General features: G+C 41.6%; 1 protein-coding gene across 1 annotated transcript; it reads right to left on the reverse strand.

The window, feature by feature from the left end:
• Positions 1-152: 152 nt before the first annotated feature.
• Positions 153-15,352, reverse strand: erlin2 (ER lipid raft associated 2). Its single transcript, XM_069683685.1, has 12 exons — positions 15,275-15,352; positions 13,873-13,980; positions 13,081-13,162; positions 12,610-12,656; positions 12,279-12,340; positions 12,014-12,139; positions 9,097-9,170; positions 6,722-6,780; positions 4,213-4,304; positions 4,034-4,123; positions 2,502-2,581; positions 153-2,409 (listed from the first exon to the last, which is right to left on the reverse strand). Exons 2-12 carry the CDS (start codon positions 13,977-13,979, stop codon positions 2,236-2,238), a joined length of 993 nt encoding a protein of 330 aa, XP_069539786.1. The 5' UTR covers position 13,980; positions 15,275-15,352; the 3' UTR covers positions 153-2,235.
• Between the last annotated feature and the right edge of the window lie 1,210 nt (positions 15,353-16,562).

Raw genomic sequence — 16,562 nt, forward strand, 5'->3', positions numbered from 1 at the left:
TATCGGCTCCAAATATCGGTTATCGGCCTCCTTGACTACTAATAATCGGTATCAGCCCTGAAAAAACCATATCGGTCTATCTCTATCCTGGATACACATGACATGCATGAAACAGTTACATTAAATTAACAATTGCTAAAAAGGGTCTAGTGTTAAAACCTGATTTAGCATTGCTTTATTAGTTTGGTTCTGGAAACATCAAGTACAAACTGTTTTTTTCTTGTCACAACAACCCAACAAAATCATTTTAATTGGGCACTGTTAAACAAAACTCCTGATGCAGATCAGATATAACAGTGCTACATACATATGCAGCAAAATGTGGTCGATTCATATCAAACAGGTCCCCCATACTCAAAAGAATTTTTTACAAAGACACATAAATACAAACCAACGGAGTGATGATATTACATCTGCCAGCCAGCAGCTACCACACAGTACATTCATCATCCCTTTCTTGTGTCAGCACCGACATTTCCTGTCAGGGTCTGTAGAGGGGTCACGGCCTCTGGTCCTAAGAGCGACACATATTTGGTCCTTCTTTTCAGCAGAATATCTACATTTTAATAACTCTCTTAATCTTGTCAAGTCATTCTAGGAATTAGCAGAGCTGCCCTGGGCTGGAATGTAAAACACGCAATTTAAAATAACAAGATGAAAGTTGTGCAACGAGCTGTAGAAAGAGAGATAATCTCCATCTGACAAGCGTGGAGGATGATGTGTTGTTTAATCACCTCTTGGAAATAGATGGTATGGAATGGATTGAACTTTGTGTTGCAGTTTCTAGCATGTACATCGACCTACAGTAGTAACCAAGGGTTACCTCCACTGCCAACAGTTAGCCTTTTGCTAACATTGCTTTGTGATGTTTAAAAAAAAAAAAAAAAAAAAAAGCATTCAGCATAAGTGCATCCACCGTGTTGTATCTACCCACTCAGCAAACGCAGGTCCTGAGGCTCTCGGATGTTTTAGCCAAAACATCCGTTTATCCACAAACTGAAACTTTGTGTTAATCTATGAGTGAAAACAGACTGTTTGTTGCTAAGCAGCCAAACTGGCTAATGTAAGAACAAAATAACACAACCTGAACTTTTCCTTGACATTCTTAAATTCTAAGGCAAACAAGCTCTACACTGCAATACAGGAATAATCAATTTATTTCCCTCCTTCTACATGGATCATGAATTGTAAGGATGCAGCCTATTTTGTCTGGGACACACCGCATCCTAAGCATCAATTTCTTAGCGTGATATCATGTATGTGTCCACCGAGTGCATATTTAAGAACAATTTTAAAATATTCTAAAACAAGTCAGTTTAAGCCGCATTAAAAGGCAGTTGGGTGCATTGTCAACCACTTCCATGAGTGGTTAGCTTAATTAGCTAGCAAGCTACCATTGTCATAGCAGCTGACAAACTTGACGGCGGCTGAGAAAGAAGAAATGAGAAGCCTGCTTTTGCTCTAAAATCAAGGACCCAGTGTCTGGAAGAATTACTCTCTAATTTGATGATAAATCTGTTTTTCAGATCAAAAGCTTGAGAGGCTCAGCAGCAGTAACTCAGAGGGATTAGCGAACGGTCAATTCCTGTAACAAGGGCAATGCAGATAAAATAACAACTATCCGCTTTGTTGATAACTGTAAAGATTCATCGCACCTGAAAGCTTAATGAAGAAGAATAATCAGTCTTTTACCTAGTTTGTTTTGCCTTTTCTTATTTAGTTTGAACAGATTGAAAGTTTTACTGCTTTAAATGCTCAATGAGAACAAATGCACATACATGAATAACACAACACAAACACATACGTTGTAATAGATTTGTGATCCTCGATGTTGTGGCAGACTGGGCTCTCATGATGCACAGACCAGAGGAGCTGAGCAGTGAGAAGGCAAATCCCTGGAAATGATTCTTTTGGCTAATTAACAGTTTTTAAAAAGGAGCTTATTGTACACCCGCAGGTGATGCTATTTTTGTTTTGTTCTTCCACCTAAATTTACCAAGTCTAGACAATCTCTATCAGAACAGAGTAGAAGCACAGGACGCCCTCGAGTCCTCTGCTCTCAGGTAGAAGAGTTTCAGGGTGATTCTGAGATGTTTGAGAAATACGGGTCCAGGTCAGCAGAGCTGCTACGGGCCAGAGGGAGAACCTACCAGCCAGCCTGCGGGTATGGCTCTTGCCCTTCAGCATATAGTCCTCCACCTCTGGGTGGTCCTGCGGGTCCAACTGCTGTCCTTGCTAATCCAGGTCCAAAATTTGCTCACCGACAATGTCCATGGCTGCAGAGGCCTTGATAGAGCTCCCTGCAGAGTCCACAAACATCTGGGGTATGTCGTTCCCAAAATATATTTTGCTGTTGGAGCTGATGGCCTTGAACTTCATCAGCTGCAGGTACTCAGGTGTTAACTTGAGCTGCAAGAAGGGCAGCAGAATTCAGATCAGAAACCTTTCAGGATCTATTCGTCCCGGCAAAGGTGGGGTGTGCGTCTGTGTCATTGCTTTACCTTATTGGCCTCAGCTGTTCTCTGCGATGTATAAAACTCCGCGTCTGCCTTGGCTTTCTGCCGGGCCACGAAAGCTTGGTCTACGAATCAGAGACAAACACTGTAAGAATCAACAGCGGGAGGACGGTTTAAAAAAGGAATCTGAATTTGCTTCACTGCTGGGAAAGTAGCAAGCTGCTGTAAATACTGAGTTTTGAGTTCTACAGACATGAGATACGATGAAACAGCTGGATCCAAGACACGAAGAGCTAACCAGAACTCAAAACAAATATGGTTAGAAATAAGCATGTCTGATTGTACACAGCACAGCTGCTGAAAGCAATGAGCGATGTACTCAGTCATAACAGCAGCTTTTCTTTGTAATCTCAGTCCCTTCTGTTTACACGCACGTTTGTAACTGCTTTATGAAGAACACCACTTCACTTGTCATAGCTGGAAAATCAAAGCTGGAACTGAAAACACTGATGAGGGCTGTTTCATAAATTTGTGTCCTTCTTAGTGAGTCAGCATGTGCGGTACCAGGGCTGTGTAATTAGCAAACCTCAACAGCATGTAAAGATTAGTCATGCCGATAAATGCCTCAAGGCCTGTTAAGGAGAAAAGTCTCTTTTAAAGGCATGTGTACAGATTGTACAAGTATATAACTGATCCAATTCAATGACCGATGTTGTCTGGGACAAGAACAACTGTGAAAATTGTCTGACGCCTACCCCCGCCAGCAGTTTCAGGCATTAAAAATAACTATATAGAAATAATATTAGCGCTGATGGTCTGGTTTGCGTTTGTAGGTCATGTAGAGTAATCACAATTAATTTCAGTCTGTTTCATAACCAGTGAAAAACTCCCCACAGGAGCTTTAAACTGATGATCTCAAAGATTTTCCCTGAAATGTCTGTTGATTCACCGTCAATCACCGAATGAGTTAACACAATGGTGATTGAGCCTGTGGCCCACTGATGAAAGCTTTTGCATTTGCAGTATTACAGACTGGGAACGACTATTGCGGAAAAAATCCCCAGCGGCGCCCAGTTAGTCACACGTTTTCCATCAGCCAGCAGCGGAGAGGGTAGGCGGAGCTAAGCGGCTGCTTTTCCGCTCTCTGCAAGTGTTGCGAGAAAACAGTGGCCGACCGTGGACGTCACACAAGCAACACTGTCTGGATATCTGGGAAGTGTGCTCCCGCAATTGCCGTTTATCCCCATAGGTGGCACCAAAGAGAAGGAAACTGAGATATTAGAGATTTACCTCTTTAAGTTCTATGTAGGATTTTTAAGCTACTTAACACTTATACTTCACAAAACCTTCTATAGTTACAATGTCTGTATTAATATCTGCTAAGCTGGCAAAATCAATTAATGTGACATATATCAATATGTTTACAGATCTATACATATATCAACATGTTAACTACAGGTGGAGATTTATTCAAAACTTATACTTAGATAAATTAGTAAAATAATACAGACGTTCCTTAAAGAAGGACTTGTGAAGCAGCAAGGATCTTGTCATTTCTTCCACTCCTGAATACAAACCTTCGATTTCAGAGATCTTTTTTTCCGTTTCCTTCTCCATGACTTTCTGTCCAAACTTGATCTCTGCTACCTGTGCCACCTTCTCAGCCTCTGTAAAACAAAAAATACATGACTGTGTACAGCGCACGTCTCCCTGAACAACAAACTGTGAAAAGGTTCTTTGTTTTCTTGTTTCTCACCGATCACAGCTTTGATCCTCTCGGTCTCTGCCTCCTTCTCCACAACCTTCTGAGTCTGCTGAGAGATGAGCAGCTTCGTCTTCTCGCTCTCCCTGCAGACGTATAAACACACGAATCAACATTAATGTCTTTGGCACATTAGACCTACTACGTACGTTTTCCCAGCATCTAATAGAGGCCTAATTAAAGAACTCAGTTCTTCTAAACTGTTCTTCAACTAGCCCCTGATGATGCGTTCGTGTACTGTTTCATGTGTTCACTTCAACAGTTTAAGGCACTATATAACTAGAAAGCTGGTAACATGAGGATTAAAAATGACAATGTAGTTCTCCATGTGTTAAATTGTGGTTTAATTACAGTCAGTGATGGACTTTGCTCGACATGAGGCGTCCATATTTGTTTGTTTCAAACTAGTAACCTTTTAGCTGTGAGGTGGGGGCGCAAACCACTGCAGCCCTGGATGCCAACATGAACGCTGCTTAGAAGCCTCTTAATACAGTTTTGAAATAAAAGCAGCAAAAGCTCCACACACTGCACGCTCCCGAGACTTTTCTTTGGCGGTGCACAGGACTTCACGTAGATGCCAATAAAGAGCTGGACACGGTGTTAAATGTTATGAGGATGGAAACAATCTCTTTGCAGCACTTTTGCTTTCAGATTTTTTTCTCAAGAATTCTGATTCCTTCAAAGTTCTTTCACGTAACAGCCGAACGTACCGAGCCCCCGACGTCCCAAAAGTAACAAAAACAAATGTATCATTGTTGGAACAAGTTTTTATCTGGTGGGCACAAGGTAACATTTTCCCCTTTTGGGACTTCAGGGGCTCCGTAAGAACGAATAGTTGATTCCCTGAAGAAAACTGCATATTGACAAAACGTGAAGAAAGAGCTCAAGTCCATGAGGCAGCCTTCATCGGACGATTTCACAGTGAGGCAGCTTTAAACCCTGCTGAGTCCGACTCCATTACTGCTGGTTAAACTTTGCTCTCCTGAGCACAAAGTAACCCAGTAGCCCATTCACTATTAAAACCAGGTGGTCCTGGAGCCTGAGCTTTGCTGTTTAAATGACAGACTCAATGATCGTTTTCTGCTGAGGAAATAGATTCACTCATGCATAAAGTATAGGCGTGTCAGCAGATCATCTATCAGCAGTAGGTCTTCCAGTCCTCTCTTCCATCAACAACTCCATTTGACTGCATTTTAGGTCAAATGTGAGGGCAAGTCGTAAACCTAAGCAGGTGCATCTTAGAGTCTTAATAATCTGCACTTTACTGCGACATCGACTTCAGTCACACGCACAATCGCAACTTACTCAACTGCAAAGTAAAAACATCCTGCTCCAAACTCTGAATGGAGCAGCTGAACCCGGTGCTACCATCGGCTGAAATGCTCTGCTAGTGCTTACTCACTAAATCCTGCAAATTCATGCGAGCCTTTGCTTCCTTGGAAAACATTATTTTATTAAAATAAGCAAATCAATCAGGGTCCCAATGCTGCTCATGTTGGTTAATCTCTCTAAGCTGAAATAATATAACTTATTAAAAAAGAAAATCCAGTGTCTTGGTCCTGGTGCTCTGGACCATCTTTCAGTCATCGCATTTGAACCGCTGAGAGCCGTTTACATTACTGGAGTGCAAACAAGTCTGAAGCCAAGCGCCACAGACTGTAAAACTCACTTCCAACACGCACCACTTATTAGAAATCGAAACCAAAAGCATGCTTACTCACAGTAAGTCTCCTTGCCTATTAAAATTAACACGAGTCATTGCAGTGAAACACATGTGAATCATGAAATACCTCATGTTTCAGATACAAGTTTAAATGTCAACATGGGAAAACGTTTGTGGTTCCCAGTCTGCTCATGTTGCTGCTGCATTTCATTTACCGTCCGTGATGTAACCAACTCCCCCGATCGTGGCCCTTTAATAGTTACTGTAACCCACAGGAATGATGGAGAAGAATGAGTCAATGGGAACAAAAAATACTTCAAAAACTTTCCCAGCTTTTCTCTACTGTCCACACTGTAACAAAGTCAGTAAAATACCACAGAAGTGTCAGACGGTCCTCTAAATACAAAGCCACTTTTACAAAGCCGAAGGATTTAGTCCAGTGATAGTAAACAACACTGACCACATGATCCTAACAACATAACTTTGCCTGCTCTCATTTCAGCCCGATTCTACAGAAGTGGACCACGGCTGCTGGACTTGACTAGCTCTGTTTGAAATCAGCTCTTCTGGGGGTCGTGCACATCCTGACTAATAAATACTGAGCCTTACTGCAGCTGTCAGTCCTGAATTCCCTCTCATTACCAGGGTTGCTGTAACCAACCACATTCTGCTGATTCACCGACTGACAAGAAACAGCCAAGTCTTTCTTTCTCTACAGGACTTGGCAGGAGAGTTGGATGAACATCGGGTCCATGCGTTTGGGAGGGAAAACAAATACACAACACTGGCTTGAGGGGTCAGGGAACATTCCTTGTAGGGCACAGAAAAAAGAAAACTCACATAAGCTCGTAGTTCCTGCGAATGCTCTCTGGGATGTTTGGTTTTGTGACACGGACTGCCTGCGGATCAGTGAGACACACAAAGAGAAAGGAGCACTTAATCCTGGGAGGAAGGCAGGTAAAGAGTTCAAAGTTCACAAAAAACCCGACCGGGAGTTATCACAAAAGAGGCAGTGAGGGAAAACTCCTGAGACAAAGACAGTCCTGTTCAAAGAGCGTCTGAAAAGTAATTATTTATTGTGCAAGAAGAAGTGCTATTGTTGTTTCAACCATGTCAGGAGATTTACAGGAAACACGGGGCCCAGTATTAAACCCTGATGGAGCATTTAACATCAGGAGTTGAGTGTGTGTATGTGGGCGTAGAGGGGGGGGTGCTGCAGGGGGGAAAGCACGCAGGCTCATTTTAAAGTCAGACAAAATGTTTTTTTTTACTTAGCTGAAGAACAGTGTCTTGTCTCACAGTGTTGCACGCTGGGGAGAGGGGTTTATACAGGATGTTAAAGTCCCTGCAGGCTGCAAACTGTGAACAAGACTTTTACTGTCATGGACTCTATATAGAGTTTCACTAGGCTGACTTTACTGTTAAACACTCCAATACCCGGGCTCCGAACAGGCCAGTCCATCTTTAGATGTCTTTTATTAGCATTCTTTTAAAGCGAGACAACAAGGTGACGATGATGTACAACATCACTTTATTAGTGGAGTTTACAAAGCGCTGAACGGTCAAGGGCCAAAATACATTTGTGATCTCCTGACACAGACCGCTCAGGTCGTCAGGGACAGGTCTGCTTTCTGTCCCCAGAGTCAGAACCAAACATGGAGAAGCAGCGTTCAGGTTTTATGCTGTAATTATTTATATCTGCACTGTTGCTTTAACTCTTATCTTTTTATATTTTCACTTCTGTTTTAGCTGTTTTTAGTTTATCTTCACTTTGCTTTTTAATGTCTTGTTTTATGATGTGTTTATTTGCTTTTGTTGTTCTGTGTAAAGCACTTTGAATTGTCTTGTTGCTGAAAATGTGCTATATAAATAAACTTGCCTTGCCTTGGGATGCACGATATTTAATTTTTTGCCGATATACGATATGCCGATATATTTAACATGTTTTTTTCCCCACCTTATTACAGAGAACATTGATATCATGCCTATAATACAGTGCTTTTTAAAACGTACACATTCACTGGGCGATATAACTGCTCTCCCTGCGACAGTCCTGACAATCGCCACAACTAGGGCAAATTTGACCTGTTGCACAGAACAAATACATTAAATGAAATCAACCTTGCCGTCCGTTTCGGACTGCAAACATCTTGCACCTTTCTTCAAGCTTGATGAAAGAGGCGTGGTGCAGGTGTAACATGGTTAATTATGCTTCCACTTGCCATGCCATCAGATCTAAATATTATGTTTATGTGTTTATACATACATATTTTGGTTCAGTGTTCTGTCACTTTAAAAATATTTGCGTGGTTGTCCACCAGGGACGGACGTACCCTACGTTCTTCCCAGTTTAACTTACCGATGTAAGAGGTAGGTCATGTCTACGGCATTGTGCAGATAATTTTGAAATTGTTTATTTTGTTCACAAATCTGTTACCATATCAATGCATAAAGTGTACCTGGAGTAGTTGAGACATGGACAAAGACGTACGCGCATTTGTAGACTTGCATATTCACTATATTTGTTCTACGAACATTAGCATGTATGCTGTGTTGCTAGCTAAGTTAGCCGCTTGCTAAGCTGCGTGTATGTGTGTTAACATGAGTGTTTCTCTTTAGCTTCATCCTGAATGCATGTTCGAGAACATTCCAGTGATAGCCTTATTTGTCCATCACCAGAATAAACAACCGAACTGGGAATCCTGTGATACTTTTAAACGACACGACACAATGCAAGATCACACCCGTTACACAGGCAGTGTGTGTGCACACTCACGCCGAGTTAATGTCGTAGCATTACGTCAAGCTTTTCTAGGGAATCATTGAGCATTAAGGCAAAATTAAAGTGTTGTTTTAACGGCAGAAAATATCTGCAGAAACCGATAACATGCCGATAATGGCGTGCATCCCTAGTGGAGTTCAATCAAAAAAGCGGGTAATACTTTTGTCAGCTTGGATTTCATGACAAATTGTCTCACAACAATAAAGTATCTTGAAAAAGTACCTTCAAAGCTTTGCTCCATGAGTAGTAATGTGTACAAAAGTACACACAAAGAACATGACCAGAGCTGAGGCATTTCATGTAACTACACTAACCCCACAGTCCTCATAACACGACTTGACCAGCTCCAGTTTTGGGAGACACTCTGGATTTCAGCTGCTGGACTTCACTAACTTTTTACCCGCTGCAGCCTCTTCTGGAGCTCTTATTGTACCTGTATGATGATACCAGGTGCCATGGATGTGAGATCCTCTTGTAGTGTCAACTTCAGGTTTTCATCGATTTGGTCTGTTGGGGTAAAGAAAAAGAGATTTCATGTTTCATCTCTCAACTGGTCAAATACTTTACATAACAGCAGCCAGAGCACAGGCACAGTTAATGCGGGACCACAAATAAATGAATCTGTGCCGGTCCACGTTTCCTGGAAGTTTTCAATGTTCGGGACAAACGGGTGAAATTACGGTCAAATATTATCTGCGTTTATTTAGCTTAAAAACAATCTATAGGCAGGCTATATCAAGAGCGTACAACTGGGTATGGATGTTGCACTTTCAACCTGCGGAGGAGTCGCGCATGAGTCAGCCGTCACGCCGTCTGTCACTGTAAACAAGGACTCCCTTCTACAGTTCAAGGGAGCCCAGTGCACCAGCTGGGCGTAAAAACATAGGTCTCATCTCTTACGTCCGACACAGCTATGACTGATTCTTGATTGGAATTCATACGGAGTGCAGCAGGTCTAACTGACACCGATCGCAGCTGCGCCCGGGTCTCATGATGGGCGTCCATGTGACGTGTGTTTTCAAAGGCCCTGAAAATCTGAGGCTCAATCAGCACCTGCAGGGCGGGGACAGCGTCGCGTTTCTGTCCGACACATGCTGCAGCTGAGGGGAGAGCTCTTTCATTCTTTCAAACAGGTTTGTCTGACAAAACGAAACCTGTCGATCAACTTACTGTCCGACTCTCTCTCTCGCCCTTTTATTTAAGTCTCATGTAAGTCTTACTGGTGCACAGGGCGTTATTTAAAGTCTGTAGTAACCTTCAGCTCTAAGTCTGACGTAACGTTACACCCAGGAGCACGCCCCCGCTGGTGCACTCTGCTTCAATAACTTCACAAAACTGAAATTCATAGGCTAAAGCTGAACATGTCTCTGGCATCTCGTGCGCTTGTGGCATCAAAGAGAGGAGCTGTGGCTGCTGCTGCTGATGCGGACGGCTGGTTTAGCATGTTCCTGAAGCACTGAGGGGAGTTAGCATGAATCAGTGATGCCGTTCTGCAACCAGGAACACCCTCCAAGTCCCCAGAACCAAGCTCCGCACTATGGGTGATCGGGCCTTTTCCTCTGCAGCTCCAAGGCTGTGGGAGACCCTCCCCGACCACCTGAGGGTCCCACAGACTGCAGATGTTTTTTAACGGGACCTAAAAACTTATCTTCGTAAGAAAGCTCCTTTTAACACATAAAAATTGTCTTGTTTTATCTTTCTTCTCTGTAGCACTTTGAGATTCTTAAATATAAAGTGCAATACAAATAAAATGTATTATTATTATTATTATTATTATTATGTATTTTTTTGTTGTCATGTTTCATGTTGGACTTCACCAGATTTTACCAGTAAAAAAACTGCAATTCCCGGATAACGGAAACCCAGTGTGGGACCTCAGATGACGTTTTCAGAGAGTTACTCTTCAGGCGATTACCAGCACTGGTAATTCTATCATTCTACTCACTGGTATCAGACAACACTTGCCATGAAACACAGGAGGTTATCAGCAGAGTTTTATCAATATTAACTTGTCCAAACATGCATGTAGAAATATGAGCGCATTCTGCAGTGCTACTCCTTCGGAAGCACAAGTAGGGACAAAGCAGTGTTGTGTCTGAGTTGACTCCAGTGTGTCTCCAGTCAAAGTCGAGTCTGAGTCACCAAAGAAGAATGTGAGTCAAGTCTGAGTCGAGTCCCCATTACCTGAGTCCAAGTCTTTAAGGTTTACTTGTGTTAAATGGACAGAAGAAACTCCAGAGACAACTGAATAAACTTTTAGCATCGGAAATCAAACTTTGAAGACGGCTCTGATGGAGCGCAGGATTCATCAGGAGGACAGCTGTTTCACTCCAAACTATTTCACTGGAACCTCGACTGACAGTGGGACCTTTTGAATGTGAAAGAAAATTAGATTCTGACTGATCCTGTGTGTGTCTAGAGATATTAATTATCAATGAAGTTACAGCGCTGTGCCTCATGCGTGAATGCGCACTCATCGTTTCTGCGAACACTGCAGGCGTCTGATACACTCTAAAATACCTTCAACCCACCCACTGTTAACTAAGGTTTTCATTTTTAATACCCCGTTAGCCTAATCCACACAGATATGACTGTAATCTGCCCATCGCCACGACACACCCGATGCTGCATACACATATATTGAAATGTACAGTTTGACAGTAACGTAGCCGTACATTTAACTTCACACATCATCCACGTATGTAGATATTCTTTTTGTGAACTCGCACTCAAAAAATACCCAGGTAGCTTTGTAACTGTACTTTACTGTGAAATCTTTGAAAGCAAGGCGAACGATATGTGGCGCCTCTTTAGGCGTCAAGGCGGCGAGTGAACGTGCATGCAGGTGAACACGCGTGCCAGCGCTCGCTCGAAAGTGAGTAACTTATTACTGAAAACAATAAATCATTTCTTATCAGTGAAAAGGTCAGAGTCCCCCTCTCCATCTTCAGAGTCTGCATGCTGTCAGCGCGTGAGTCAGAGTCCGAGTCATCATCATCATCATCATCTCGAGTGCTACAACACTGCTACAAAGTATGTCAACGTGATGACTTATCTGCTCTTTTAATGATGATTCATGATCACACTCAAAATGTCTCATCATCACGCCATGTCTGTTTGTTTTCTGAGGATCGATGAGGCATGTTTGGTCTAACTGCCCATATGCTCTGCAGTTGTTGAGTAACGAGGCACTGGCCACCTAATGAAACGAGCTATAAAGTGGGGGATTTCCGAACCCTCCACTGTAGGCTGACTCCATGCTGTTATGCAGATGTACCGATGAAGGAGCTGAGAAGAGGTGTTTAAGATTAGTAGTTAGTTTACATCCAGCCTGCAGCCGCCAGACTCACCGAACAAGCCGATGTAGACCTCCTGCAGAGAGTGAACACTGCAGAACTGGTTGAGCTCGTGGTGCACCTTGTTGAATATCAAAGCTTTGTCGTAGTCTGCCGTGAAGTTCCTCACTATGTCGTACACTGCAGAGAGGGCAACAGAATAATGTCTCATGTGTCTGTCAGTGCTGCTTTATCTTCAGAAGTGATGGAAAATACACAGAGAGGTTAGAACAAACACGCTGTTTGATGTTTTGGGCCTGCTGCACACTGACGAGTTTACCTGCTGTTGGAACGAGGTAGTTCACCACTTCTATGCGGTCAAAGTAGATCATCACTCCTCCACTGCAAGACAATATCAAAAAACAAATAGAAGATAAAGAGACTCTATTTTCAGTCTGAGCGAGTGATTCAGATGTTCCAACGAAGCATGTGCGTATTACAGAAGTGTTGTTTGGGTTTGTGTGTGTGTGTGTGTGTGTGTGTGTGTGTGTGTGTGTGTGTGTGTGTGTGTGTGTGTGTGTGTGTGTGTGCGTGTGTGTGTAGAAAACCCAGTGTAACAGATCTCAAGACCACATCTGATACTACTTGCGTCATTCATGAATCAGACCTACCTTGTGCCGCATGGTACATTCTTCACCTCGTCTGTCTGCAGCGTCGTCTGCAAGACAATAAACAAATATTCATGTTTAAATTCCTCTTTCTGATGTCAGGGACAAAAAACAAACCGCTGACATCGTGAGAAAAACACCAGGCACACAGTGGAGGGACTGAGAGTAAATCAACACAGTATGAAATCAGGTTAAAACTGAGGGAACCTGGATTTTAGTTGTAAATATAGTTACAGGAAGTCCTGGCCAGTGTCACCAAACGTAATATAACATCCCTTAGAGCTGAATCAACGTCTCTATGACACATGACAATATTTGTTCTGTTACACTTCGTGGCCACACCCACACACAAATGTGTTATTTTTCTTTTCCTTTTTCCGTACAAACAGTATCTGTCGTAAGTTTCATTTCATTCATGAACAGAGGCTCAAAGGATTTTAGGATTTAGAAATAATCCGACTTCATTCGACTCACCTGAACAGGCTTGTAAGTGGTGATAAATGGAAGCATAAGGTGGAAACCAGGGTTGCTGGTGGTCGTCAGGAGAGCCCCTCCTCTGTATTATACACACACACAGCATCATCATCATAACTTAGGCTAGACTACATAACTGAATTAAAAAATAATTTGGTGGAATTGAAGCTTATAGAGGAAAAAAAATAGTCTGATTAATAGTGGTAAAATTAATTAATGATGTGGGTCTAAACTCAAATGGTAAGACTTGAGGAGAACTTTGTTAGGAGACATAAAGAAACAGCTTTGGTATTTTAGTCAATGTAAACAGTTATTTATTTAACTGCTGATGGCAAAAACAGAAACCCCTTTCTTACAGTCCATCATACTTGGGCAACTCATTTCTAAACGTTTAAGATAAAAAATGTTCCCAGACTAATATTTTCCCATGATGTAGAATCCATCTTTATTTGTAGATACTTAAACATGACCCTCAAGTTATTCAGAGGCCGATCATCATTTGTTTAAAGAGCTCCACTGAAGCAAGTGAAGAGATATTATTTAATCTTGTCTGTTATAAAACTTGTGATTAGACTTTAAATACTCTGCACCCGAGACAGCACAGAGGCATACAACAACAACTGACCATTTTTGCACTCTTACCGCCCAGGTATTTATAGTGTCCACAGATAAGTTGCTTAAGGCAAACACCTTTGACGCAGATGCTCTCTTCTTCATAGTCTCTTACTGAGCAGTTTCACACTCATGTCTCAGCCACAAAAAGGAACACAACAATGTGTGCTGCAGTCTCACCTGTAGTAAACTCCAGTGTGTCCTTCATCGATCTTGTGCACAGAGGCTAAGAGCGCTGCTCCTCCGAGGGCAGCAATTATTGAGAATATGGCACCCCACTGTGCCATCCTGGCAGAGAAACAGGGCAGACAGCATGTGTGAATGAGCAGATGGAAACAGAATTTCTTTTTGGGCGTCAATATCCTCACAATCAAAATCAAATTCTCTCAACTCTAGATGCTAATAAACTCTGTCTATCCATCAAATCAGAAACAAGTTGTAGTTAGCTTCTTACTCACTGCTTTATCTCCTCTCAGCTCAGGCTTAGCCAGGCATCAGCTGGGACTCAGTGACCTTGTCACACTTAAAGAGGATTTAGGCCACAGTGGGAAATCGTTGTGACCTTTCGTCAATTACAAAATAAGTCTTACCATAGTAGTATAACAACTACAACAGTATCTACATTCTGTTAGATCTGATACTGTTTATTTTAGGTAGTCTAAGCTGACAGCTGTGCTTTGTTGGTAAGGATTTGCAATAAAACAATCTGGTGACCATTCAGACTCAACACTGAACTGGTCTCAGGTTCACTGTGTACAACAGTGTTTCTACAATTTTGTTATCTTATTCCGTTATTTAAATTTGATCCGTTATTTAAATTTGTTTCGGCTGTAATCTGACTTTGCTCTTAGAAAAAAAAAACAGGTCTGCAGCTTTTTGTTTTGATGTTGCTCATGCGTTTCTAGGAATGAGTTATAAAACAGTTGTGTATTGACATCCAAACAAACGATTCGTGAGGAGGGTAACATTTAAATTCTTAGAATTGTAACAAGGCAAAGACTCAAAACTATAACTAAACTATAAATGATTGACCAAAAGGCTTCCTCTGTTTGCGGAAACATTCTTACAGCAGTTCAAAGTTCAAAGCTAAGACTTTGTCAAAAGAAACACAATCTCAGCAATCACATATATGCCGAATGTAGGGAGTAAGTCTGACGACTTGTTTTCAGACGTAAAATGATCAAATTATTGCACGAATGTATCACTAACTGAAAGTTATTGTAAAATATACAAACATTGAATAGACTTTGGTCTCGAGTGCTTCGGAGCTAGCCACTGTAGCACAATGCAAGTGAGAATATTGGTGCTGCAACAAAAAGAGCCGCTTCTTTCAATAGCAGACTGGCTCAGGGGACAATATCGTTTAGTTGCATGTAAGAAGCAAGGCACACTTTACAGATAGCCTCAAAGCACAACACAAGGCCAAATGAACCTCACGTCTGCTAACGTTAAGTTAGCAAAACAATCTCGGCACGTCTAATCTCCTTGGGATATGCTACAGTCACTTTAAACAAGACCGGGAGCACCAGATACTTTGTTTAAATATACAGAAAGAAAGGTCCTTCCACTCGGCGCGTCTTACCTTTAATTTCGTCCGAAAGGACACCAACAACGGATATAAATCAGGCACTTTAGGCACCTGCTACCTTACGCCTCCTCTTCTTCTTCGTTGGAGTTCGGCAGGCAGATTGTAACATTAGCGCCCTCCTGTGGGCGGTGTGACAGCCACTGTCGTTACCATGTAAAGTGCCGGAGTTGGTCGACCAGATTCATTCAGTCATAATTTGCTCCAGAAATAGCCTCCTGAAGCAAATCTGCTTAAGTTGTTTATTTGAATTTTGATAGAACTATTATGAAACTTTTGACAGTATTCAGAAAGAGGAGGGACCATGTAGACCTCCCTGTTTAGCTGTAGCCTGTTTGTGTCTGTAGTGTGAACACAAACAAAAACCAGCACAAAGATGTACGGTGGCCCTGAAGTGCAAATCAAACCGGCAAAACAGAAACATAACGGCAAATCAGAAAACACAACGGCAAAAGAGAAAACACAACGGCAACGGCAAATCAGAGAACACAACGGCATTAACCAAACCGGAAAAGGTAGGTACCCTCGAGCGACATGAATCCTCGCTGATTGGACTGGTCCGTCCTTTTAAACATGAGCCCAGTCCATCTGCAGACTCTCTCTCCCTTCTTTCCTGATAGTTAAAAAGTTGTTGTTTTTGTTTTAAGATGGAAGGTTTCCTTAACTTGATTATTCACCTCACTTCCTGAAATGTATGAGCTGAAACCAGGAAAATCTGAGCTTTAAGTCCTCGTTGAAGAGCCTCCACAGCCTTCACATCCAGGGAACAAGTGTTGATAGGAAATAGATGAATCTTTTTTGCTCAACATTTTCTACAGCTGTCCATCATATTGGCATTAAAATGATAATTTGTGTTGTGTTAAGTGCTAAAATATGAATATTTGTTTTTTTATCACCGACTTCTATGTCAGGTGTTACAAATGTTAAAGTAAACTTTTTTATTTGGTCAAATAAAAAACGTTTGTAACTTTAGTGTTCTCAAAATATGTTTTTATTTCATAAAGAAAAATAATGATTATATTTGAAGTATAATAATAGACAAAAAAATATATAATATAATAAGATGCTAGTATTATATAGTGCACATACATATACACCAAAGCATACATACAAGTACATTCATGCACATCTATAGACACCTACTACATATACAAAGATAAATTAAAATAACTTTTCAATCTTTTCAAACTTAGACATTTAGTTGTGTTTTATTTGATCCACATATTTACTCCATTTATTCAATCTTTCTGTGAGTTTTGGAAACTGCTGCTGACTGTTTCTCTCA

Source organism: Semicossyphus pulcher, unplaced genomic scaffold (genome assembly GCF_022749685.1).
Source record: "Semicossyphus pulcher isolate SPU_LCO1_2020_fin unplaced genomic scaffold, fSemPul1.0.p SCAF_6, whole genome shotgun sequence".
Classification (NCBI taxonomy): Eukaryota; Metazoa; Chordata; class Actinopteri; order Labriformes; family Labridae; genus Semicossyphus; species Semicossyphus pulcher.

What these genes read in the sequence shown, in the direction of transcription:
- erlin2 (XM_069683685.1), bottom strand. Translation starts at nt 13,979, where the DNA reads ATGGCACAGTGGGGTGCCATATTCTCAATAATTGCTGCCCTCGGAGGA. An exon ending in CACACTGGAGTTTACTACAG is followed by an intron (nt 13,163 to 13,872) that starts GTGAGACTGCAG and finishes TGTATAATACAG; the next exon opens with AGGAGGGGCTCTCCTGACGA. An exon ending in GAGGATCAAAGCTGTGATCG is followed by an intron (nt 4,124 to 4,212) that starts GTGAGAAACAAG and finishes TTTGTTTTACAG; the next exon opens with AGGCTGAGAAGGTGGCACAG.